Genomic DNA, 25,408 nt, shown 5'->3' on the forward strand with positions numbered 1-25,408 from the left:
TTCCACTCACTCTTGGTGACCCCACTGCCCAGTGGTCCTAGGACAGCAGTGAGACATGTCCTGTCTTGTGCCCCTCTGTGTTTCAAGTCTCTGGACACAGGGCCGAGAGACCCCGCCAGAGAAGACTGACAACAGCAGGTACGGGGGTTGTGGAAACCTGGAAGTCAGGCGGTTGCAGAGCACTGCAGAGTCCGTACTAGGTGTGGGACGCCTGAGTGTGCACAAGGTATAACGGTTGGCACTTGGGAGCCAGGCAGATTACCAAGCACCCAGCTGTGCACTGCCCAGGGGTCCCCTACAGTGACCTGCATCAGCTAATTCACAGACGTGTCCCAGGAGCCCGGCGCACTATCGGGACACTTGACTCCTGGGTGGACTGGGGAAGGCCTGCAGCTGCACCAGAAGGTGCAAAGTGGGCACGGTGGCCTTGGCCCCCTCCTCCCTTCTGTCTGGGTCCTCCAGTGGCGGCAGGGGCGTGGGGAGGCAGGGGTGGAAACGGACAGTGCTAGCAGGTCACCATCGAGGGGCCCCTCTGACACTCCAAGTCCAGAGCCCCTGCAGTCCAGGCGGGGTGCAAGTCCCTGCTCGCCTGCTGGGGGTGGGCGAGGCCCACGGTAGCCCGGCCCAGGCCACCCCCTTCCGGCTGTGCTGGCAGGGAGGGGCCGGCCAGTGCTGCCACAGCTGCTCGCAACTGAGTTTTGGTTCCCCAAATATGTTCCTTCTCAGCAGATTCACACCCTGTCAGTTATGGAATCCTAGGCGGGTGCTGTCACCGCTCGCGCGGCCGCGGCCAGCCCACCCTCGGGGTGGGGGGAAGCGGGGAAGGCCAGGGGTCAGGGACAAAGGGTGCCAGCGGACGGCCAGGCGAGCTTCCAAGCGGTGGGGTGAGCGGGATCCAANCTGCACTCGGTGCCGGACACCCTCCGGCGACACGCGGCGGCTGGTCCCCGCGGGGGTCACGGGCCGGGGTCGCCCCACGCACACGGACGCCTTTGGTTCTGAGTAACAGGTTACTTTTACTTTCCCGTCTTGGGGCGCAGCTCTGGCTCACCGGGAAGACTTCCTCCTGCGCTTTGAGAACACGTCCTGCTTTTCTAAGTGACTTGTTTTCTCGTTTTTCTGGATGACGCCCTTCAAGGACTCATTCCCCGAGTCCCGCCCCCGAGCCTTGCACACCCGGTTCTCAGCGGTCACACCGAGGCTTTTCCTCACTGGGACCTTTGCCCCCGCCTCCCGGCGACTCGAGGGCAGGGACAGGTGCCAGCCAGGGCCTCGCCCAGTGGCTCCGCTTGGGATGAGCCCTCGTGATGGGTCTGACTTGCCGGCAGGTTGTGTTGCCGGCACAAACCCCAGTGATGGCAGGGGGTCCCCCAGACGCTGCCCAGACGCAGCCCTTGGGCAGTGGAGGCGGCTGATAAGTCAAAGGGGAAACAGCAGTTGATTTTGTTGCGTTTACTGCTTTGAGAAAAGGGACGTTTAACCTGCAAGATGAAGAGGCAGGTGTTTTATCATGGGAGTTGATGGCCCCTGGCTTTATCACTCAAATCACCAGTTTCTCTAAGCAAGGACTTAGCACAGCCAGAAGGAGCTTCTGGAAGCAGGCCCAGCTCCCAGGGGAGGGGGCGTGCGGGGGAGGGGGCACCACACCTTCCAGGCTGCCTGCAGCAGGTCACTGCCATCCTAATTTACACCTGTTGACGGGCCCTACAGCTGCTTGGGCCCGTCCTGGGAAGAGTGCAGCCACCTGTATATAAAAGCCCCGTTTGGGTCTCGAATCCTGTTCAGTTTACGGGGTTTCAGTTTAGGCTCTTGGTTCATGTTCCCAGGGAAATTTCCAAAAGTCTGTCTTGGACAGTCCGCTGCCAGCGCAGATGCGCAGTGTTATCACGTCCTTGCCAGCCTGGGGCATTCTTTATGGGGGGAGAAGGGAAAGGCAATTTAATAGGGACTTATTTTCCAACTTAGTGTCATCTAGTGAGCTTGAGGCTGTTTCTGCCACCAAATAAGCTTTCCTTTTTCATTCAGTATTTCCACAAATACGGATGGAGAGTTCACACTGGACATTATGTGCGTCGTGTGTCTGTGGGTGTGGGTAGGACCAGTGTCCCAGGTGCCTCATTGGCCACTCCATGTGTCCCCCTCTCCACCATGTGAGTTCTGTGAATACTTGTCTAATAAAACATCTCAATGCCGAAGTTCCTTTTTAATTTTTTTTAGTGTTTATTGATTTTTGAGAGACAGAGACAGAGTGCAAGTGGGGGAGGGCCATAGAGAGGGAGACACAGAATCCGAAGCAGCTCTAGGCTCCGAGCTGTCAGCACAGAGCCCGATGTGGGGCTTGAACCCACAAACCGGGAGATTGTGACCTGAGCTGAAGTCGGTCGGTTAACCCACACAGATGCCCCTAAAGTTGTTTTTTTAAAAAACTAGTTTCACACTGGGGCATCCACCTGGCTCAGCTGGGGGAGCCTGTGACTCTTGATCTTGGGGTTGTGAGTTCAAGCCCCACACTGGATGTAGAGATTACTTAAATAAAAATAAAACTTAAAAAAATAGTAAAAATAAAATTAGATTCATGTTGTCAGGAACTTGAATGAACTTGGAAGGAATTCAGATTGCATCCTTTTTTTTTTTTTTTAATGTTTGTTTAATTTTGAGAGAGAGCGACAGAGTGCTAGCAGGGGAGGGGCAGAGAGAGGGAGACACAGAATCCACAGCAGGCTCCAGGTTCTGATCTCTCAGCACAGAGCATTGTGGGACTCAAATTCACGAACTGTGAGATCGTGACCTGAGCCGAAGTCACATGCTTAACTGACTGAGCTACCCTGGCACTCCAGAATTTCATCTTTTTAAAGCAGTTAACATAACCAAACCTGAATTAAAAATTTTTTTGTTTTTTTAAATTATTTCTGAGAGAGAGAGAGAGAGAGACAGGGTGAGCAGGGGAGGGTCAGAGAGAAAGGGAGACACAAGGTAAAGCAGGTTCATCCTCTGAACTAGCTCCAAGCACAGAGCCTGACATGGGGCTCAAACCCACAAACCGTGAGATCATGACCTGAGCCGAAGTTGGACGCTTAACCGACTGAGCCACCCAGGTGCCCCAAAACAAACCTGAATTAAATGAGAGTCCTGATTCATCATTGTCCAAAAAAAATACTTAAATCTTAAAAGTTAGTTTTAATATTCAATATTATTATGTAAATTAGATTATTGTGCAGTCATCAAATTAGTCTTTGCAATCATCAAATTAGTCTTTGCAAGTAAATATTAAAAGCTAATATAAATTTAAAAAGGCTTCTAGATAATACTATTTGATTTTTTAAAAATTTTATTTATTTTAGGGGCACCTGGGTGGCTTAGTCGGTTGGGTGTCCGACTTTCGCTTAGGTCATGATCTTGCAGTTTGTGGGTTCGAGCCCCGCGTCGGGCTCTGTGCTGACTGCCAGCTCGGAGCCTGGAGCCTGTTTCAGAGTCTGTGACTCCCTCTCTTTCTGACCCTCCCCTGCTCACACTGTGTCTCTCTCTCTCTCCTAGAAATAAAACATTAAAAAAAAATTTTTTTAAATTTTATTTATTTTAGAGAGAGAACATGAGAGGCAGAAGAAGAGAGAGAGAAAGGGGAGAGAGAGAGAATCCCTAGTAAACTTCACTCTCCTCTTGGAGCCTGACAGAGGACTTGATCCCACGACCCTGGGTCACAGCTTGAGCCGAAATCAAGAGTCAGACACTCAACCAATTGAGCCATCCAGGTGCCCCTCCTTTTTTTAAGGTTTTTTTTTTTTTTTTAAGTATCTCTCCACCCAGCATGGGCCTTGAACTCACAGCCCCAACACCAAGAGTCACATGCTTTGCCAACTGAGGCAGCCAGGCGCCCCTCCTACATTTTCTAATGAGTTTTGTAGTTTGTGTCTTACACCCGACATAATCCATTTTGATTTGTATTTAGTTAATTTTTGTTTAAGGTGTGAAGTTCAGGTTGAGGTTCACTTTTGTTTCCGCAGTTTTATTGAGAAACAATTGACGTACGTCACTGTAAGTTTAACGCAGACAGCATTTGTCAGGTACAAAGTATTGCCCTGACTCAGTGTCATAGAATTCTTGAGCTGTGAGTGGGAGCTGAGACAGCGTCACCCGCACATTTGTCTGTAGAGGAGACAGGGACAGCTGAGGAGCTGGTGGGAAGTGGTTTTGGCCTGGTGGACGCAGCTTGGAAGATCGCGTGCCACATGCCGGGTGGCAGCCTTTGTCATGATGGATCTTCCCTTCCCAGAGGGTCTCGGTGCCTGGGAAGGAGCCCTTACTACTACTTGGTTCAAGCCCACATTTATTTGGCTTTTTTTTTTTAATGTTTATTTTTGAGAGAGACCGCATGCAAGTAGGGCAGTGGCAGAGATAGAGGGACAGAGGAGCCAAAGCAGGCCCTGCGCTGACAGCAGCGAGCCTGACGTGGGGCTGGAACTGACGAACTGCGAGATCGTGACCTGAGCCCAAGTCAGACATTTAACCGATTGAGCCACCCAGGTGCCCCTTGATTTCCTCACTAACAAAACTTATAAATTAAACTTTTAGCATTGATTATAGACATGACCTTCCCCTCCGCCATTTAAATGAGAATTACCCGGAATGATTTGTTCCTTTGAATGTTACCCGGGTGGCAAACAAAATATATAGAAATCCAGTGATTATAAAATTAATTATAACCCTTTCAAAAATAGCATTGTAGGGTTTAATCTCTTTATCTTCTCAGGGCCCTAGTGACCTTACTAGGTAGTTCCTTCTGTCCTTCCTTGGAATGACAGTTGCCCACATCCCAGGATTACGATTACGGCGTCCCCTGCCCTCGCGCTGCAGGGGGTGTGGGGACCTGACTGAGCTGCAGAGCCCCGTGTGGAGCCATTTGCATTATTGCTGGATTAGGATTACTGTTTCCTAAACTTGTCTCCAGTGGGACTTTGAAGGCGTCCCTTCCTTACCTGCGGCCGCCTGGTGGCCCGGTGCGGTGGCCCAAGCGCTCGCAGGCTTGTCTGAGCAGAGGCCCGGCCCAGGTGCTGCGCCGCGTTCCTGGGAGCCCAGGGGGGCGCCTCGTGTTCATTCAGAAGGGAGGTCGGGCGCGACGAGGAGCTGCGACCGCAGGGTCGTCCTTCCTCTAGGACCCTGGCCCTCCAGTAGGCCGCCCTGCCTGTCGGGTCCTGGCCCCTGGGCGCTGGGGTCGTGAGCAGGGATGGGGGCCTGGCCGTGTGGCCCTGGGCGTCGGTGTCCTAGGCCTGCCCTGCGAGGCTCGTTGTGAGGGTGATTGTGGTGTGTGGCCTGGCGGGGCGGGCGCCGGTTCCCCTGGACGTTTCCACGCAGCTGGAGGGAGGCGTGTGCGCGCCAGCGGCTCGGCCTCGTCCGCACACCTCCCTCCTGAGCTGGCGGCTCGGCGTCTTTACCGTGTTCACCCTTGTCTGTGTCACAGCCAGCTTCTGTGCCGTTTGTCAGCCTGTCCTGTTTTTCTCAGACGTCGTTTGCTCCCACAATGGTGATGATTTCCTTTCAAAGCGTAGGCTCATCACAGCCTGCTCGTCTGAGGGCCGCTTTGCCCTTTCCGCCCAGCGGGTAGCTGTGAGCCCCGGACCGAGAGGGGCACCGGGGTGGGGGGCGTCTGCAGCCGGCTCGTTTTCCTTGTCAGGGTGGCGGGGTGAGGGTGGCGGGGTGAGGCTGCCCCACGGCCTCCTGGTAACAGCTCACGACTGACTTTTCCCCCTACTTTTGCCGAGGTTTTATTAGTAAAAAATGTTAGATTTTTTAACCAAAGTATAGTTGACCCCAAATGACCAAACCTGTTAGAATCTCTCAAAGCAAAGGAGAGATTTTTCTGTAATGTTTATTTATTTTTGAGGGAGAGGGAGAGAGAGAGATCGCTTGCCAGAGCGGGGGAGGGGCAGAGGGAGAGGGAGACGCGGAATCGGAAGCAGCCCCAGGCTCGAGCCGTCAGCACAGAGCCCGACGCGGGGCTCGAACCTGGGACCTGCGAGATCGTGACCTGAGCCGAAGTCGGACGCTTAACTGACGGAGCCCCCCGGGTGGCCCAAAACTGAGTTTTTCACTGACGTTTCTTCTAAAGTTGTGAATTCACGTGTGATAGTTCCAGTTTCACTCCTGGTGCTGGTCTCCCAGGGCCCCGAGAGGGTCACGCGAGGCACAGCCGAGCGGCGCCGGGCACAGAGGAGGCGCTCGCTTAAGTTAGTGGTTATTTATCCTTTGGACAGTTCTTTTTTTTTTTTTTTTTAATTTTGTTAAATGTTTATTTGAAAGAGAGAGAAACAGATTGCAAGCGGGGAAGGGGCAGAGAGAGAGGTAGACACGGACCCTGAACAGCCTTCAACTCACCAGCGGTGGGCTCACGACCTCTGCCGAAGTCGGACGCCCCACCGGCTGAGCCACCCGGCGGCCCCCTTTGGACAGTTCTTACTGTAAATAAGGAGGGGGACATAGGCATGTGGTTTTTTCCACATATTGAGCCAAACTCTGCCGTTGTGTGTCTCTTACCAGTTTGTCCGGGAGCCTTTTCGGGTCCCCGCATGGCCCTTCTGTCCTCCCTTCCCGCCACTTGGCACCATCCCCAGCCCTGCCTCCCCAAACCCCTGCTGCTCTCCAGTCTCCTGCTCCCCCCCGCCCCCCGGGGAGCCCATCCAGTTCCCTGGTTGTAAGTGTTCACCGCATGCCGAGGCAGCCCGGGCCTCTGTGCCCAGGCCAGCCTGTGCCCTGAGCGCTGGCCTTCAGCGCGTGGCTGCCGGCCTGTCCTCTCCCCCTGGCTGCTCATGACCGTGTGAATTTGGTGAGGCCTGTTCAGGCCCTCAGAACCCCCAGTAAAACAGGATTTCTGTAGCTTCCATCCAGAATCGGCGGGGGAGACAGGCCGTCACTCCCTCGGAAAGAGTAACATAAGGGCAGGGAGTGACCACCTCCGTCCAAGACAAGGAATTGAGTGTGGGGGCGGGGCACGCAAGTCTTGAGAGAGGGACATTTGAGCAAAGATCTCAGTGGAGGCTTATTTCCAACTTCAGGGCATCACACGAAGAGTCACATACGAGTCCTTGTGTGGACACCCGCTTTCGTTTCTCTCGGCCGCGCCCCGGAGCGGAGTGGTCGCACCATGTGGCCGGCGTACGGTTCTCGTTCCCGGCAGCCGTGCGGGAGGCCCCCAGGTCCTCCGCGGCCACGGGCGCCCTCGCTGCGGTCAGTGTGCTTGCTGCTTCGCCTGCTCCATGGGCTGTCACGGGGCGTCTTACTGTGGTTCGAACTTGTGTTTCCCCGATGGCTCACGCTTGGGGCATCTTCTCATGTGTTTAGTTCCAGGTGATAAATCTTCTTTGGGGAATTTGCCCAAAGTTGGGATCTCTCGCCCATTTTCTTTCTAAGTTTTTAGAATTCTTTATGCATTCTGGATGCAAGGCTTTTGTGACATGTACGTGTAGCAAATATTTTTTGCTTGTAGCTTGTATTTTCATTTTCTTAACACTTGTTTTACAAAGATAAAAGACTTTAATGGTAATGAATTTGTCAAGCTTTTTCTTTAACAGTTTGTGATCTTTGATTTAAGGAGCTTTTTGCCAAACCCAGGGCCACCAAGATTTTCTTCAGTGCTTTCTTCTGAAAGTTTTACAATTTTGATTCTTACATTTCGGTGTATATTCCATTTTGCGTTAATCTCTGTCCAGGCACACTTCAGAGATATTGCAAATTGGGGTCTACTGCAGTAAAGTCACATGAATCTTTTTGGTTTCTCAGTGCACATAAAATTTACGTGTATACTGTATTGTAGTCGCTTGAAGTGTGCAGTGTCTAAAAAAAAAAAAACAATGCCAAGCCTTAATTTAAAAATATTGCCGAGGCACCTGGTTGGCTCAGTCGGTGGAGTGTGCGACTCGATCTCAGGGTCGTGAGATCAAGCCTGTTGGTGAGTGTGGAGATTACTTAAAAATGAAATCTTAAAAAATAAAAATAAATTTGGGACACCTGAATGGCTCGGTTAAATGTCCCACTTCAGCTCAGGTCATGAACTTGCGGTTTGGTTGGTTTAAGACCCGCATCGGGCCCGGTGTGGACAGCCTGCAGCTGCTTCAGATTCTGGGCCTTCCTCGCTGTCTGTTGCTCCCCCCCCTCGCACTCTCTCTCTCTCTCTCTCAAAAATAAATAAAGATTAAGAAAAAAATCTTTTAATAAAAATAGATATTGCTAAAAAATGCTAACCTTCATGTGAGCTCAAGGGACAGCCGCTGATTGGTCACTGTGGCATGTGCTGAAGGCTGGAGTGGCCGTGGCGATTTCTCAGAATAAGACAACAATCAGCTCTGCTGCACTGATTAACTTTTCCTCTCAAGGATGATTCTCTGCAGTATATGGTGCTGTTTGATAGCATTTTACCCACAGGAGAACTTCTTCCAAAATTGCAGTGCGTCCCCTCACACCCTCCTGCTGCGTTATCAGCGAAGTGTATGTCATATTCTATTTTCAGTGTTTATTTTTGAGAGAGGGAGAGAGCACATGCGCAAGTGAGCAGGGGAGGGAGCAGAGAGAGAGAGACAGAGGGTCCGAAAGGGGCTCCGTGTTGACAGCAGAGAGCCCGACATGGGGCTTGAACCCACGAGCTGTGAGGTCATGACCTGAGCCAAAGTCAGACACTTAACCAACTGGGTCACCCAGGCGCCCTAAGTGCATGTCATATTCTAAATCCTTTGTCATTTCAACAACCTTAGTGGCGTCTCCACCAGGACTAGATTCCAGCTCAAGAAGCCACTTTCTTTGCTCGTTCATAAGAAACAGATCCTCATGCATTCAGGCTTTATTTTGAGATCACAGCAGTGCGGTCACCTCTTCAGATCACACTTCTGATCGGAGTTCTGCTGGTGTTTTCACCACCCCTGCATCTCTTTCCTCCCCTGACGGCTGGACCCCCTCAGAGTCCTCCACCAGTATGGGAGTCTGCCTCTTCCAGACTCCTATGCGTGTTGATATGTGTCCTCTTCCTGTGAACCCCCAGTGTTCTTAATGGCATGTGGGACGGTGAATCCTTTCCAGAAGGTTTTTAATTGACTTTGTCCCGATCCATTAGAGGAATCCCTATCCATGGCAGCTATAGCCTTGTGAAATGTGTCTAAGTAATAAGACTTGAAAGTTGAAATTATTCCTTACTCTGGGGGCTGCAGGATGGCTGTGGTGTTAGCAGGCATGGAAGCAGCCTTAACCTTGCTGTACACCCTCAGAGCTCTGGGGTGAGCAGGTGCACTGTCAGCAGTAATATTTTGAAAGGAGTCTTTTTTCCCTGGACAGTAGATCTCAATAGTGGGCTTAAAATATTCGGTCAACCATGTTGTAAGCAGATGACTCTTTCCGACTCTGTTGTTTCTTTCCTAGAGCAGAGGCAGAGTAGACGTAGCATAATTCTTCAGGGCCGAGGATTTTCTCAGTGGTCAGTGAGCATTGACTTCATCCTACAGTTACCAGCTGTGTTGGCCACTGGTGAGACAGTCGCCCTGCTCTCCAGAGCTTTGAAGCCAGGCTTCTGGCTGACTGACTTCTCCTCTCCAGCTGTGACAGTCCTCAACGGCGTCTTCTCCTAAATAAGGCTGCTTTGCCTACGTTGAATGTTTGTTGTTTGGCCTAGCCACCTGCATTAATGACCTCGGCCCGATCTGGGGAACTCACTCCAGTTTCTGCACCAGCATCCGCTGCTTCACCTGCACTCTCATGTGACAGCTACTCATGTAAGGGCTGCTCTCCTTAACCCTCATGAACCAAGCCCTGCTGCCTCCCAGCTCACCCTCTACAGCTTCCTTGCTGCCTTCAGCCCTCACAGACTCGAGGGGAGTCAGGGCCTTGCTGTGGGTTAGACTGTGGTTTGAGGATGTGTTGTGGCTGGTTTGATCTGCAAAAAGGCCGTTCAGCTTTCTTGTCACTGTGTGTTCACTAGAGCGGCACTTTTGAGGCCTTTCAGGAACTTTTCCTTTGCGTCCACAGCTCCGTGGTTCGGGGCCAGAGCCTAGGTTTCAGCCTGTCTCAGTTTTCTTTTTTTTTTCATACAGCTTTTTTTTAATGTTTTATTTATTTCTAAGAGAGAGAGAGAGACAGCGTGAGCAGGGGAGGGTCAGAGAGAGAGGGAGACACAGACTCCGAAACAGGCTCCAGGCTCTGAGCTGGCAGTCAGCACAGAGCCCGACACGGGACTCGAACCCACGAACCGCAAGATCATGACCTAAGCGAAAGTCAGACGCTTAACCGACTAAGCCACCCAGGGGCCCCAGCCTGTCTCAGTTTTCAACACGCTTTCCTCACTGAGCTTCGATTTAAAGTGAGAGGTGTGCAGGGTGCCTGGCTGTGACCCTTGATCTCGGAGTTGTGAGTTCAGGCCCCATGTTGGGCAGAACGTACTTAAACAGACAAACAGATGTTTGACTCTTTCACTTGGACACCTAGAGGCGACTGTGGGGTTATCGATTGGCCCGGTGTCAACATTGTGTCTCAGGACAGGGAGCCCTGAGGAGAGGGAGAGAGACGAGGGACCAGCCAGTCAGTGGAGCCGTCAGGACACACAAACACTTCCCTCTCAAGTTTGCTGTTTTATGTGGGCACAGGGTCACGGCGCCCCAAGGGAGTTCTAATTGTCAGCTCAGGGATCCCTGAGCACCATGACAAATACAGTCATAGTGAGAAAGTTTGAAGTGTGAGAATTACCAGAATGTGGCCCAGAGACAGACACTCGGTAAGGAGATGCCGTGGAAAGTGGTGCCCGTACGGGGTCACCACAGACCTTCCGTTTGTAAGAAATACAGTGTGTGCAAAGCACAGTAAAGCCAAGTGTGATAAACTGAGTTATGTCTGTAGTGGTGTGAGGAAAGAGCTTAACTTTATTCTCTTAGACTTGGCTATCAAGGTTGTCTAGAACTATTTGAAGGAAAGATGATCCTCTCTCTGTTGAATCGCCTTGACCCTTCTGTTGAACATCCATCGATTGTGACTCAGCCAGTGGAGCGTGAGACTCTTGATTGCACCGTCATGAGTTTGAGCCCCATGTTGGGTATAGAGATCGCTTAATTACAAATAAGTAAACAAATTTAAAAAGAAAAGAAAATCCATGGCTTCTATCCGTGTTGAGGGCGTCATTGTGGACTCTGTTGTGTCTCCTCAGTCTGTGTGTGTCTCCATGCCGGGACCGCGCTGTCTGGTGCCAGGACAGACCGTGAAGTCCGGTAGCGCCTTTGCAGTCTTCTCGCTGTTCCGGGTCCTCTACATTTGCATTTGAGTTTTAGGAGCAGTTTGTCGTTTTCTTTGGAAGAGTCTACCGGGTTTTGTGTGTGGGAATTGAGGAGAGTCTGTAAGTCAGTTTGAGGAGAACTGAGATCCTAACAACATCAACTTCTCCCGTCTGCAGACACGGCGTCTCTCGCCACGCACGTGCTTCCTTCACTTCTGCCGGCAGCATTTCATGATTTTTAGCGTCCGGGGTTTGCACGCTTTACTGTTACTGAGGTACAGTTGGTGTGTGACAAACTCGTTTCAGGTGCACAGCATAACGATATCTCTGTTGTCACAAATGACCACTCCAGTCAGGCTCGTAGCGTCCGTCGCCACACAGTTCCAGATTGTCTCCTTACGATGACAGCGTTTAAGCTCTTTTCTCTTAGCACCGTTCAAACAGTGCGCCTCTTAGCAGCTGAAAGTCTCATTGCTGTACGTGACATCCCGTGACGTATAACTCGAATTCGGTTTTGTACTTTTTTTGTCAACTATATCCCTACACATCTTATATTTCAGTGCTGTCATAATTTTAAATTTAGATTTCTTATTGTTTGTTGCTGGTACACAGAAGTACAGTTGATATTTGTATATTGATTTTTTTTTCTCCTGCAACCTTGCTAATAAACTCAGTTATTAGATGTAGTCACCTTTTTGCAGATGCCTTGTAATTTTCTACATAGAAGATCACATCATCTGATAGTACAATTTTTTCTTTTTTGTTTTTAATTTTTTTAATGTTTTATTTATTTCTGAGAGAGAGAGAGACAGCGTGAGCAGGGGAGGGTCAGAGAGAGAGGGAGACACAGAATCAGAAGCAGCTCCAGGCTCTGAGCTGTCAGCACAGAGCCCGACGCGGGGCTCGAACTCATGAACCGTGAGATCATGACCTGAGCCGAAGTTGGACGCTTAACCGACTGAGCCACCCAGGTGCCCCAGTACAGTTTTTTCTAAAGTAGTGTCTACACTCAACGTGGGACTCAAACTTATGACCCTGAGACCGAGAGTCACACGCTCCCCCGACTGAGCCGGCCCGGTGCTCCCGACAGTACAAATTTACCTGTTCCTTTTCTTTCTATGCCTTTTACTTTATTTTCCTGCCATATTACGCTGGCTGTGGCCTCCAGTACAGTATCAAGTAGGAGTGGTTATGTCAGACATGTTTTATTAACTTTTGGATTTTTTGTTTTGTTTTTAATTTTTGTTAATGTTTGTTTATTTTTGAGACAGAGAGAGACAGATCATGAGTGAGGGAGGGGCAGAGAGAGGGAGACACAGAATCGGAAATAGGCTCCAGGCTGTCGGCACAGACCACAACGCGGGGCTCGAACCACAAACTGTGACATCATGACCTGAGCCGAAGTTGGACGGTCAACCGACAGCCCCCCAGGTGCCCCTGAGTTTTGTTTTTTATGAAAGATTTTTTTATATATTTGGGTAAAACATCACTGTTTCTCAAGCAGGAGGATATTGATCCACTAGGATATTAATCCAACATCCACAGGTGGTGTCAACCCTAGCTAAAAGGTAGAATCACTTGGGGAGCTGATATAGGGGCACCTGGGTGACTCAGCCCGTTAAGCATCCAACTCTTGATTTCAGCTCAGGTCATGATCTCAGGGTCCTGAGTTGGAGCCCCCTCATCAGGCTCTGCAGTGACAGCGTGGAGCCTACTTGGGATTCTCTCGGTCCCTTCCTCTGCCCTGCCCCCTTTGCACGCTCTCTCTCAGAATAAATAAACATTAAAAAAAAAAAACAACTGATGCCTTTTGGGGCACCCACATTAAGCATCTGACTCTTGATCTCAGAGTCGTGAGTTCAACCCCCGAGCTGGGCTCCACGCCCGGCATGGAGCCTCCTTGAAAAAACAGCAACAAGCTGTTGATGCCTTTGGTCTGGGTTGGGCGTGAGAATTGTTTTCTGAAGCTCCTCAGGTGGTTGTAAGGTGCGGCCAGGGTGGGAGTGCAAGGATGCCATCACCTTTGACCTTAACCCAGAGGCCCAGCCTTGTCCGCCGTCCCTGAGCCCCCTTCTGCCTCATCCCCTCTGGCGGCAGCCTCAGCTTGTCCTTGTGAAGTGGGTGGTGCGGCTGGTTACCCTGCTGGGCTGCACTCCGGGGTGCCCCCTTTGGGGGTCTCCCCTCTCTGGGAACGTGTCCCGCCTGCTCTCCCCCGGGGGCCCCCAGGTGGTGGTTTTCGTAGCTGAGTCCTGTTTAGGCCCTTGGTCTCTGCTTCCGGCCGTCTGCTGTCCTTCCTCCGCTGTCCAGCGCGCCGATCTCTGCCTCTACTTTTGTCCCCTCTTCTTAGGCTTATTTCGTTCCGTTTCTGGCTTTATAGGGTTAAGTCTCCACTCACTGCTCTTCATTCTCAGACATCGCAGCACAGCTTACTGGGGCAACCTAGACTCTGGTCTGTGTTTACATATTCTTGTCGTTTCGATGTGTCGTAATGTTGGCCTGATGTACGATTTGAACCGTCAGCTGGTTAGGAGAAAGGTCAGGCAGTCCCCAGTGCTGCAGGATCGCTTCCTTTGTTCCTGCTTTTTTGTCTTTTCCAGATTACTGTGTTGTGGTCAGAAGGCAAAGCTCTCTACCTTCACTAGGGAGTTTTCTTTAAGACTAAAGTAGGTCAGGGCGCCTGGGGGACTCAGTTGGTTCAGCGTCTGACTTCGGCTCAGGTCATAATCTCACAGTTCGTGGGTTCGAGCCCCATGTGGGGCTCTGTGCTGACAGCTCAGAGCTTGCTTGGGATTCCCTCTCTCCTCTCTCTCTCTCTGTCCCTCCCCCTGCTTGTGTTCTTTCTCTGTCTCTCAAAAATAATAAATAAATGTTTAAAAACCCTATTTAAAAAAAGGACTAAAATAGGTCCGTTTTGGCAAATGTTTTATTGGTGCTGGACTGAAAATTCGGGCTTGTTTGCGGGGCCCGGGGCCGGGCTCCCCGTGTGTGTCCACGCACCTCGCCTGCGCTGGGGGGCACGTGACGCCGGGCACCTGCGGTTTCCCCCTGACTGACGTGCCGTCTCCCCTGCCCACGACCTGTCCTCACAGCTGGCCCTTCTTGTCTGTGGGAGAAACGTGGCACGGCTCCAGCAGCAAGTTCTTTCTTGTTCTTTGACCTTTAGCTCCTCTAGACTCACTGAAAACCACAGGTAGGTTCCTGAATTCTTTGTGATAGAAAGAGTCTATTTCAAGTCCTTTGGCACAAGGGATGTGAGCCATTCTGTCCCCCTCTGTGATGGGTGCGTGCATGTGTGTATATGTTATTTGCTACTTATATGTTTACTTACTTTGTTTTATTAAGGCATCAGTGTCTTTCTGATCGAAGTCCTCATTTACCGACCATGGAAACGGAACAAGAGAAAGTCAGCGTGAGCAAGGCGCCGAGTGCAGACTCGGCCTCATACCGCTGCTCTGCATGCCATGGGGACGAGGCCTGGGGGCCCGGCCATCCCACCCGGGGGCGGGCCAAGTCCCGCAGCCTGTCGGCCTCGCCCGCCCTGGCCAGCACCAAAGAGTTCAGGTACAAGGACCCCCCCTCCGGCCACCATCCTCACCTGCACACTCTGGCTTCCTAAAACCGGGATGGAGGTTCTTTTAAGGAGTATGTGGGGGGGGGGGGGGGGGGGGGGGGGGCNCCGTCGCCAGCAAGCCCGCAGCGTGTGTTGTCACACGATGCGCTTGGGTGACAGCGCTTTGCGTGGAGAGCCTGCCAGTAGTGTTGCAGTGGCGCCCGTGGATGTCACCCAGGCTTCTGGAACAACAAACAGGGCGAGTTTTAGGTAGAAGCAAGCAAGGGTCACGTCTATCAAATGCAAAGGGGAGAATTGGGTAAAAAGCGTGTGGCTCTCCCAGGAGAGGGGGACGAGCCCACAGCGCCCTTCTCTTTTGCCTGGTGCCTGCCCGGCCTTCTGTGTGGAGAGCTGTCAGCCACACGCCTGGGAGAGGCGGCCGCAGCACTGTGGCCTCAGCCTTGGCCTGGGTTTTCGGTCGGTCTGCCTCCCGGCAGGACTGTGTTGGTTTTGTGGGGTTCGGCCCACATCCTTTCTCGTTCAGAGACCGCAGAGCCTGGCGCAGTGACAGAGGTCAAGGGTGGCCTCTGCCCGTGGGTGTTGGTGGAGGAAGGAGAGAAGAATGTGCCCAGTCATCCTGGTTCTCGAGCAGCAAACATTAAACGTAAACACTCACTGAGTGAGACCCACCGTGACCTGCATTTTTCCCTGAGGTTTTCACAGCCTGCCCCATGCAGTCTCGGGGGCCCACTGGCCTGTCCCTGTGGGGGTGTCCTCCTCACTCCCTCAAGCCCTTGTCAGGGTGGGCGCTGGACCCCCGAAGACAGGGAGAGACGGAGGGCAGCCACGTGGCGGTGTCCCCAGGACATGTGCTGCCCGTAGCCCCTGTGGTTGGTGTGACCATGGCTGAGGCATTCTTCACTTACTGGACGAGTCGGGGCATTCAAGTAGAGTCCTTCCTCCTGAGCGTACAGCTCCGTGTGAGCATTTTTGTTAGAATTTTGATCTACATAATTCAGGGAGGGCCTCTCGGGTCTTGATTCCCAAGTGTAGACCCCAGGACAGGCCCTCAGACAGACTTGGCGAGAGAGACTGCTGCAGTCCAGATTTCCAGGCCTGTCCCCAGAGGTCGCCTTCCTTTTTTCTGGGGTGGGGCCCGGGCACCTGCCCTGGAGTGGGGTCCTTTTCCTAAGGAGGGCTGCCAGTAGGCCCCCAGCCTCTCTGATTGCTGCTGCCACGCAGACAGGGTGTGGGGCTCAGGTGGCGCCGTGCACCAGGGCGGGTCTCCAGGGTCCGTCATGCAGACACTGGCCAAGGGATGGAGCACAGGGCTTTCCGGGGGTCTGGTGTCTGTACCTAGGTCTGCTCACCTGCTGTGTCCCCTCTCCACACAGGAGGACTCGCTCCCTGCACGGGCCCTGCCCGGTGACCACGTTTGGACCAAAGGCCTGTGTGCTGCAGAACCCCCAGACCATCATGTGAGTGCTCGTGCTGCTGCTCGGGAGCGCGTGCTGTGGAATGTTCTGACACGGGGAGTGAGAGATGGACTCGAGTCAGCAGAAGCCACGGGGCCTCTCCCCCGGCCCTGATGAGCGAGGGCCCTACTGCCCTGGAGACAGCAGCCGGGAATCCGGCCAGGCTCTGCGTCTCAGGCACCGCAGGCCCAGTGGGCTTCCGCTGTGATCTGTAGGGTTAGCTGTTTTGTTTCCTGTAGTAAAAAGTCTGGGAGGAAACTGGTATATTTCACACCGGATACTGGTTGGGTCAGACATGCTTCTTTAGTTACCCTTTAATAAGAGGATACACGTGTTTACCGAGACGGTGCACGCGTGAGTAGGGGAGGGGCAGAGGGAGAGAGAGGGAGAGAGAGAATGTTAAGCCCAACACAGAGCCCGACGTGGGGCTCAATCATCTCATAGCCCTTGGATCGTGACCTAAGCTGAAATGGATTCAGACACTCAACCGAGCCACCCAGGTGCCCCTAATAATTTTCTTTTCTTTTTTTTTTTAATGTTTTATTTATTTCTAGGAGAGAGAGAGAGAGAGAGACAGCGTGAGCAGGGGAGGGTCAGAGAGAGAGGGAGTCACAGACTGAAACAGGCTCCAGGCTCTGAGCTGGCAGTCAGCACAGAGCCCGACGCGGGGCTCGAACCCACAAACCGCGAGATCACGACCTAAGCGAAAGTCGGACGCTTAACCGACTAAGCCACCCAGGCGCCCCAATAATTTTCAAATTAGACAGCAGTTGGATTTTTTCAAAACCCGGTGTTCACTTTTGAGAGGCGCCCCACCGCCTGGGTGCGGCTGTTCCCCACGCTCTGGGTGAGGGCCGTGGCCAGGACTCCCAGGGCATCGCCTGCGGCTGCAAGGTGCCCAGGTGAGAAGCCGTGTGAAAACTAAGCAACCAAGCTGATTTGTCTGGACTGAGTCTCTGGCTTCTCCCATCTAGAACTTGAGGGTCCGGTGGGGCGAGAGCCCGGTGCGGGGCTCTGTGTGCCGGGCTGGCTGTGGGTTGTGGCACACGAAAAACCCACGCTTGCTGACATTCCTGCTTTCTGTTAACTAGCAGAGTCCCACCCACCTGACCCTTGTGCCGAGCTCCCCAGCCTCCTTGCGGTCCAGGCCTCTTGAGGAACCCCCAATGGGACCCCCTCCTTCAGGGCGAGCTGTGGGGATCCCACATCTTACACAGGTGTGAGGCCTGTGGGCTCAGGGGTGCTTCCATGACTGGTGGGTCTGGGGGCCTTGGCTCTCCGTGAGGCGGCCCCGGGCGGTGGGGACCCTAGGTCTCGGAGTCCCAGCCCCTCTGAACTGGCGCCAGGTGGTCAGCACAGGGGATCGGGACAGCGGCCGTACTGTGTACCGCCACCTCCAGGCTTCCCAGGGAATCGCTGGGCAAACGGGGATGTCTGCTGAGCCCTGGACCCAGCGACACGACTGCCCCGCCTCCTGCAGCCTCGGGGCCCAAGCTGGCGCTGCAGTGACGCCCTCGTGTCCCCGTGTGGCCCGGGCGCCGCCTGCAGCTGTGTGGGGCCTGCTTCCCNTCCGCACAGCGGCCACCCGGGCGGCGGCGCCCACCCAGGTGCCCCCAAGCCCAGCGCTCCCGCCGCCCGCCGCCGCCCCACCCTCTCCCGTGCCTTCCTGTCCGCCCTGGCCCAGCCTGGGTCCTTCACCGCCTGAGGCCCTCCCTGCGCTTCCTGCTCTTGGCAGAGCGGTTTTCTCCTCGTCACGCAGCTTGGCCTAAGTGCCACCTTGAGTGGCTTCTCACTGTCCAGCCTTGATTATCCGTCATTTACTCCCAGCCGAGCCACAGTCCCGCTCCCCAGTGGGGTGTGTGTGTGTGTGTGTGTGTGTGTTGGCTTTGGGGGCCTCAGGCAGGTCAGATGAGGTGGTTGGGTGGGGGCGCCCCAAGCAGAGGGGCAGATAGCCCAGGAGGGTCCCTGGAGCCACGAGTTGGGTTTGAGGAGGGAGCGGCCTGCTCTGCCCTTTCTAGCCCGTGTGCCCAGCGTGGCCTGTAGGGCTGCCGCCTCTGGGGGACGGGGCTCCTTTCCTCCACCTTGTACCTGTCCCCCTCCGGAGCTGCGCCTGGCTGGGCCGGGGCTCCGCGTGTCCTACCCTAATGTCTTCTCTGATGTGCGCAAAAGCAAGGTAGTGTAGGGCTTGATCACAAAGAAATTTTGCTTCCTATTTTATTGTCTGAAATTTCGCCATGAGTGTGTGTGCATTTTCTCTTATGTTGAAACATGTGGAATTCTCGACACCTGATTGCCCTTGGCCGTGGTTCAGATTGCTCCCCCGCCAGCTGTCAGGTGTCCTGGACTCGTATCCCACACCCACAGCCTGCGGGCTGGGGAAGGGTCAGCATCCCAGCCTGCAGGTGACACGGCAGGAAGCTGAGTCACGGTTTGCACCCAGGCCTGTGCAGGACGCACTGTGGTGGCTGCGGCCGGGCACGGCTGTGTCCGAGGGCCAGAGGGGGCCGCAGGCCATGCCTGCTTGGGTCAGCGGTGAGGGGGCCGTCCTCGCTTCGTCCGGGGCCCGCAGCCCAACAGAGTGACGACGCTGGGAGAGTACACACCCCTCCACCTGGCCNGCCAGTTCCACGGCCCAGCTCAGATCCTGTGTGGCTGGGACGTGTCGCTGCACCCTGGGCGCCGGACAGGGCACGTCCTTATCTCTGAGGGCGGCCGAGCCCCGCCAGATGGCTTAGTGGGGAGCAGGGCCCCTCAGGTCCAACTTCTTTGCTGTTGGAAGTGATCCTGATGACTTTTTGTCTCAGATATGTGATTGGCCGAGAGGATCGTGTGAACAGTGAAAAGATTAAATACGATTTGTTTGATTTTTAACTTTAGGGAGCTTTTTTGCCTTAGGTGTTTTATGCAATCTCTCAGAAGTCCCTCTCGGACTGTTTGGCTTTCGGTGCTGAGGTTGCAGGAATTGAGTGTATGGTGCAGGTGTGCAGTGGGGGGAGTTTTGGTGGGGGAGCTCCTGTTGTTAGCGAAGTGCGACTGAAGTGCTGTGCCCGGAGCAGCCGGGTGCCCCGCTCGTGAGCCACGCATGTGACCTGGGCGGGCGATGAAGCTCGTAGAGGATGTAATGAGCCACCCCTCCCCTTGCAGAAGCGCCTGGAAAGGGTAAGTGCTGGTCAGTCAGCAACTGGGTGAGGTCAGACACCTCACCTCTCGTGTTGCTGGTCTGTGTCGCCGTTTTTGTGGGGCCGTGAAGTTTTCAAGGGAAGCCACTGCCCCTTGAGGCATGGCTTGGAGCAAGTGTCTAAGTTGGGGACTTGGTTAGAAAGGGAAGTCGTTCGGCTGGCACGCAGCGCGGCTTTGAGGACCTTGCCACCCGGCCGAGGGCAGGGGCCGCCCTGTCCGCACTCTGCTCCCCGCAGCTCCTTCTCCATGTGGGTCCCAACGGTTCCAGACGGGTGCGGATGGGTGTTCACCAGGCTTTACACTGTATCCGGGGCCCCAGCTGGGGGGCTCTACTTCCAGCGGGGCGTGCCCTCAGCGCAGACCCGCTGCCCATGCGCCACGGTGCGCCCGGTCTCCCAACGCCCCCCTGTACTGGGCCATGGCCAAGGCCGAGCACTGGGAACTGAGAGGGCAGGATGCTCACAAGCTTTTTAAAAAATTAGATCCTGAGGCACCTGGGGGGCTCAGTCAGTTGAGCATCTGACTTCTGCTCAGGTCATGATCTCATGGTTTGTGAGTTTGAGCCCCACATTGGGTTCTCTGCTGTCAGGACAGAGCCCACTTCTGATCCTCTCTTTCTCTCTGTCTCTTCCCCATTCGCACCCTCTCTAGTTCAAAAATAAACATTAAAAAAAGACGCTAGGGTACCTGGGGGGCTCAGACGGTTGAGCTTCTGACTCTTGATTTCAGCTCAGGTCGTGATCCCAGGGTTGTGGGATTGAGCCCCCTGTTGGGCTGTATGCTGAGCGTGGAACCTGCTTGGGATTCTCTCTCTCTCTCTCTCTCTCTCTTTCTCTCTCTCCCTCTCTCCCCCTCTCTCTCCCCCCTCCCCCTCTCTCTCTCTCCCCCCCAAAGGAAAAAAAATACACCCTATTATTTGGGCAGTTGTCAGTTCACAGAAAATGGGGGTACAGCTGCAGAGATTTCCCACGAGCCCCCGCCCCCACCATCAGCCTCGCCTCTAGGGGCCGTCTGTGGCCGCGGACAAAGGACATGGACGTGGCATCGCCTCCCAGGGTGCCTGGTCTACAGAGGGTGACTCGCTGCTGTGCCCTCTGGTTTGGATGACGCTGTAATGACGTGCGGCCACCATGGGGGTCACACAGAGTAGTTTGCCCTAAAATCCTGCCACCCACCGCTTTTTAAACTTAGTTTTGAGAGAGAGAGAAAGTAGAGGGGAGTCAGAAGGAGAGGGAGAGAGAGAATCCCAACCAGGCTCCACACTGTCAGCCTGGAGCCGGACTTGGGGCTCAAACGCATGAAACCATGAGATCATGACCTGAGCCCCCCCTGGAGCCCCTGCCACGCACGGTTTAACAGTGTGAGTTTTAAGTGTAAAAGTTAAGGGTCACCTGAGTCGTTCGTGCCGTGCTGTGGATACAGGGCCATACCCCTCCCATACAAGTCCGCAGGATGCCTGTGTCCTCGGCGGGGGGCGGGGGGGGGGGCGGTCTTCAGGGGTCCCTGGGGACAGAATCCCCAGTGGCTGGCATGAGTGTTGGTAGGAGGCCTGCCGTCCTCCTCTGGGTGCAGGGAGGGGGCAGAGCAAAGAGCAGCTCTGGCCTGGGGTCTCCTCGAGCGGGTCTGTGTGACGCCTACGCCAGAGGAGCCACCGATGAGCATCGTTACAAACAAAAGGCCTGTGCACGTGAGGCCCAGGCTGGGCGGGCAGGTCATGGGTGCAGTGGGTGCAGCGGGCAGCAAGGGGCTCCAGCGGGGGTGGGGGGGCCACCAATGGGACGAGCAGCTGGGAGGAGGGCAGCCTGGGAGCTTTCAGGAGGCCAGGCCCACACGGGCCAGACAGGCCCCCGGCCGAGCGGCCCGAGCAGGCAGCTTCCAGCACACGGTCCAGGGCCCAAGCGACCTGTGTCCGCGGATGCGGGGCGCCTGAGCGAACGCTCCTCGCCCCTCACAGGCACATCCAGGACCCTGCCAGCCAGCGGTTGACGTGGAACAAGTCCCCAAAGAGTGTTCTTGTCATCAAGAAGATCCGGGACGCCAGCCTGCTGCAGCCTTTCAAGGAGCTCTGCGTGTACCTGATGGAGGCGAGTGGGCCAGGCTGGGGGGTGGCGACCCCGGGACCCCCCGCTGCACCCTCACTCCGTCGGCGTTGGCTGGGTTCCGGCCTGGAGATTGGAAACGTGCTTGCCAAGGCTGCGTGCTCGTCGGGGCCACGGGCCTCTGGAGGGCTGGCCTCCTGGCCGGGTTCTGGGTCTCTGATCTCAGAGCTGGCAAGGTCAGAAGGCCCGTTTCAGGAAAGTGACTTCTTACGCAGGTGTCACAGAGCCTCCGGAGAGAGAAATGTGGGCGAGCAGGTCCGAGCGATCTGCCGCCAGGACTCAGGAGCCGTCTCCTCCCGTCGTCATAAAGTGCTAAGGCCCGAAATCAGTGCTACCCTGTGTGTTAACTAACTTGAATTTAAGTAAATAACTTTATTTTTATTATTTTTTTATAAAGTGGTATGGTTTAAAATTTTTCTTTAAAGAGATTTTTATTTTAATTTTTTTAATGTTTTATTTATCTCTGAGAGAAACCGTGTGAGCAGGGGAGGGTCAGAGAGGGAGACACAGAATCCAAAACAGGCTCCAGGCTCTGAGCTGTCAGCACAGAGCCCAACACAGGGCTCGAAGCCACCGACCGTGAGATCATGACCTGAGCCGAAGTCGGACGCTTAACCGACTGAGCCCCCCAGGTGGCCCTAAATAAATAAATTTTTAAAGATAAAATGCTAAGGTTTAAAAGGAGTCTTTATGGAAGAGCAGCGTGATCTGAACTGGGTCTTGTTGGCCGAGCTGATGTGCTTGTCTCCCTTGTAGGAGAACAACATGATTGTATATGTGGAGAAGAAAGTTCTAGAAGATCCTGCCATAGTGAGCGATGACAACTTTGGACCAGTGAAGAAGAAGTTCTGCACCTTCAGAGAAGGTGCGTTGGTCCTCGGCTCTGTCCCGTGGCTTATCGGCATCGTTGCCCTGGACCTGGCAGAAGCTCTGAGCGTTCCTGCCCGGCACGGGCAGCTTGCCCCGGGGGGTGTCGCAGCCTGCTGTGACCCCCTTCTCTTTTGTGTGTTGTTCTGTTTTCTAGATTATGATGACATTTCCAATCAGATCGACTTCATCATCTGCCTGGGAGGGGATGGGACCCTGCTTTACGCCTCCTCCCTTTTCCAGGTGAGGTTTCCGGGTGGTTCCGGTCTCGTGTTGAGTCAGGAGGTGCTTTCCCAGTGAGGGTTCCCGACGCTTCTTGTACCTCGTGGCTTTATACCACGGGGGAGAGGAGTTTTACGGTGTCCTCACTCTGACACAGACTGAACAGATTGTCAGTTTGGTTATTTGGCAGAAGAGCAGGTTTGCAGGTAATGGCAAATGACGCGTCTCCTCCGTCCCGGCCTCCGGCTGCGATAGGTCGGGCGTCTCCCTCCTCGTCGGGGCGCTGGTGGCCGCAGGTGCGGGCGGGCACGCAGGCCCGGGCTGGGCGAGGGGAGTGGCCGGAGGAGGGGGCCACCCGCCAGGCGGAGCCGGCACCTCGTGGCCAAGGTGAGGGGCCCACGGCAGGGGCGACGCCAGAGGTGCGAGTCCGCACGGGAGCCCACCTTCCCTCACAGAGCGGGCGCCGGAGGGCCCCGGCGGGGCNCTGCCGACCTCCCCTGGGGTCACTCCGCATGAGCACTGACCGTGCACTCACGTGCCTGTCCCCTCCCGGGGGCGGGTCCAGCGGTGCCAGGGCCACCTCGGCCCTCGGCCCGCTGACCACCCTGCCTCGTTGGCTCACAGGGCAGCGTGCCTCCGGTCATGGCCTTCCACCTGGGCTCCCTGGGCTTCCTGACCCCTTTCAACTTTGAGAACTTTCAGTCCCAAGTTACTCAGGTGATACAGGGTAAGTGGGAATGTTCTGGAACCTGCAAGCAGTTCTGAATATGGACTTGTCTTCTTACTTGGTGTTGGAGGTTTTTTACGATGTGTAGAGCCACACTTCTCAAGTGTTTCAAGATTCAGAGATTTAAAATTTTTGCATGGCTCAGACGTTTCTTCCTAACGTGGAGAAGTTGAGGCCACAGCGCGAAGCTACCGTGTGTGCTGGTTGGTAGCAGTGCAGTGACTCTCACAGAAGGCACAGAGAGGTGCCGCTCTGGACTGGGGAGAGGGCGGGGGGCCTCTGGTCAGGCGGTGATGCCTCTGCCTCCTGTGGGTGCCACCCCACCCCTGCTGGCCCCCAGGCAATGCAGCTGTTGTTCTTCGGAGCCGTCTGAAAGTCAAGGTCGTGAAGGAGCTCAGAGGGAAGAAGATGGCCGTCCCCAACGGGATCAGCGAGAACGGAGTGCTGGCCGCCGACCTGGATGCGGAGCTTGGGAAGCAGGTCATGCAGTACCAGGTCCGTGGACGCGTGCCCTCGCCGGACTCCCGGCCTCGCCGCCCTGCCTGTCACGTGCCCTCAGGGAAAGGCACGGGGTGGGGGGACTCTGGGCTGAGCCCGGGGTGGGGTGGGCAGGGCCCGACCCAGGACCTCCCAGAGAGCCCAGGGACAGAGCAGGTGCCTGCTGGGCGGGCCCCCCGGGGCAGCCCTCCCGGCCCCTCCCAGTGTGCGGCGGCCTCGGCCCCCAGGTCCTGAACGAGGTGGTGATCGACAGAGGCCCTTCCTCGTACCTGTCCAATGTGGATGTCTACCTGGACGGGCACCTCATCACCACGGTGCAGGGTGACGGTAGGTGGGCGCCTGGGGTCCCACAGGGTGGGGGTGCGCAGGAACCCGCGGAGAGTGACCCTGCGGCCTGTCCACCAGGGGTGATCGTCTCCACCCCGACGGGCAGCACGGCGTACGCAGCCGCCGCCGGGGCCTCCATGATCCACCCCAACGTGCCGGCCATCATGATCACGCCCATCTGCCCCCACTCGCTGTCATTCCGGCCCATCGTGGTCCCCGCGGGGGTCGAGCTGAAGGTCAGAGTCCACCCTGCACCCTTTCTGGCTGGAGCTCTTGTCTGGAACCTGTCCTGTGATGCTGACCACCCTGCGCCGCCGCCTGAGGCCCCAGCATGTGCCGGGCCGTGGGCCCTCCCTTGCTGGGCGCGGGAGGGGGCCCTCACTCTCATCCTTGTCTGGCTGGCTGGCAGCGCTGAGAGCCGGGCCGCGGGCCCTGAAGGGGTAGAGATAGGCCCTCCTGGGTGGGGGCGGGGTGTGCAGAGGGCACCTGCCGTGCTCCCGTCTCCGCTCTCTGCCTGCCTCACGCTCCCTCCTTCGGTCCGGCCCAGGCTGGGGTGCCCCGGCTGTGAGCCCTGGTGCACAGGACCGTGTCTGCAGGTCACAGAGAGAGGGGACGGGACCCAGGCCCCTGGCCAGCGTCCCTAACCCCGGGCGGATAGTCCACGGATGGGACTCAATGGCCGCCAGTCCTGCTTCCCAGGACTGATGTCGGCGAGACAGAGGCTAATGCCGCAGGGCCCGGGCCTGGCCTTGGCCTAGTGTGGGTGCCGTGGACACCTTCGTGGTTCCTGCTGGCCAGAGCTGCCCTCCCAGGGTGGGGGTCGGGTGCTCGGCTACACTCACGAGTCCACACCTACCTGTCCTGCTTGACCCTCACAGATCATGCTGTCCCCAGAAGCAAGAAACACCGCGTGGGTGTCCTTCGACGGACGGAAGAGACAGGAGATCCGCCATGGAGACAGGTGTGCGCGCCTCGGGGCCAGAGCGGGGTGTGGCGGGGAGGTATGGGCGTGTGCCGGACACGGGCGACAGACCCCCGGCCTGCGCTCCTGCCCTGGTGCACGGCTGACCCCGGCCCGTGGCTGGCCGTAAGGTGGGACAGGCTCCAGCCCCAGGCTGTGAAGCAAGTGGTGTGAGCAGAACGGGAATGGTCCCCAGCCGGACTGGGGGTGGCCGTGGCCCTCGGGGAGGGGTGTCGGCCCAGTGCTGTGGGCTCACCTGTCTGAGCTGC

The 25,408-nt window shown here is 55.4% G+C and overlaps 1 protein-coding gene across 3 annotated transcripts in view; it reads left to right on the forward strand.

The window, feature by feature from the left end:
• Positions 1 to 25,408, forward strand: part of NADK (NAD kinase) — a 27,296-nt gene continuing 1,888 nt past the window's right edge. Inside the window, exons 1-12 of one of the 3 annotated variants that reach the window (XM_077763913.1) lie at positions 13,859 to 13,950; positions 14,323 to 14,423; positions 14,576 to 14,794; positions 16,178 to 16,261; positions 21,393 to 21,522; positions 22,294 to 22,402; positions 22,562 to 22,647; positions 23,251 to 23,353; positions 23,694 to 23,848; positions 24,079 to 24,178; positions 24,257 to 24,414; positions 25,057 to 25,139. In XM_077763913.1, the coding sequence (XP_077620039.1) occupies positions 14,616 to 14,794; positions 16,178 to 16,261; positions 21,393 to 21,522; positions 22,294 to 22,402; positions 22,562 to 22,647; positions 23,251 to 23,353; positions 23,694 to 23,848; positions 24,079 to 24,178; positions 24,257 to 24,414; positions 25,057 to 25,139 (1,187 nt within the window). In that variant the 5' untranslated portion in view covers positions 13,859 to 13,950; positions 14,323 to 14,423; positions 14,576 to 14,615. Of the gene's footprint in view, positions 139 to 13,858; positions 13,951 to 14,322; positions 14,424 to 14,575; positions 14,795 to 16,177; positions 16,262 to 18,882; positions 19,418 to 21,392; positions 21,523 to 22,293; positions 22,403 to 22,561; positions 22,648 to 23,250; positions 23,354 to 23,693; positions 23,849 to 24,078; positions 24,179 to 24,256; positions 24,415 to 25,056; positions 25,140 to 25,408 lie in introns of those variants that run through there. The other 2 variants (XM_077763912.1, XM_077763914.1) reach the window with 2 other exon arrangements.

This window comes from Crocuta crocuta, unplaced genomic scaffold (genome assembly GCF_008692635.1).
Source record: "Crocuta crocuta isolate KB4526 unplaced genomic scaffold, BGI_CrCroc_1.0 scaffold13, whole genome shotgun sequence".
NCBI classification, from domain to species: Eukaryota; Metazoa; Chordata; class Mammalia; order Carnivora; family Hyaenidae; genus Crocuta; species Crocuta crocuta.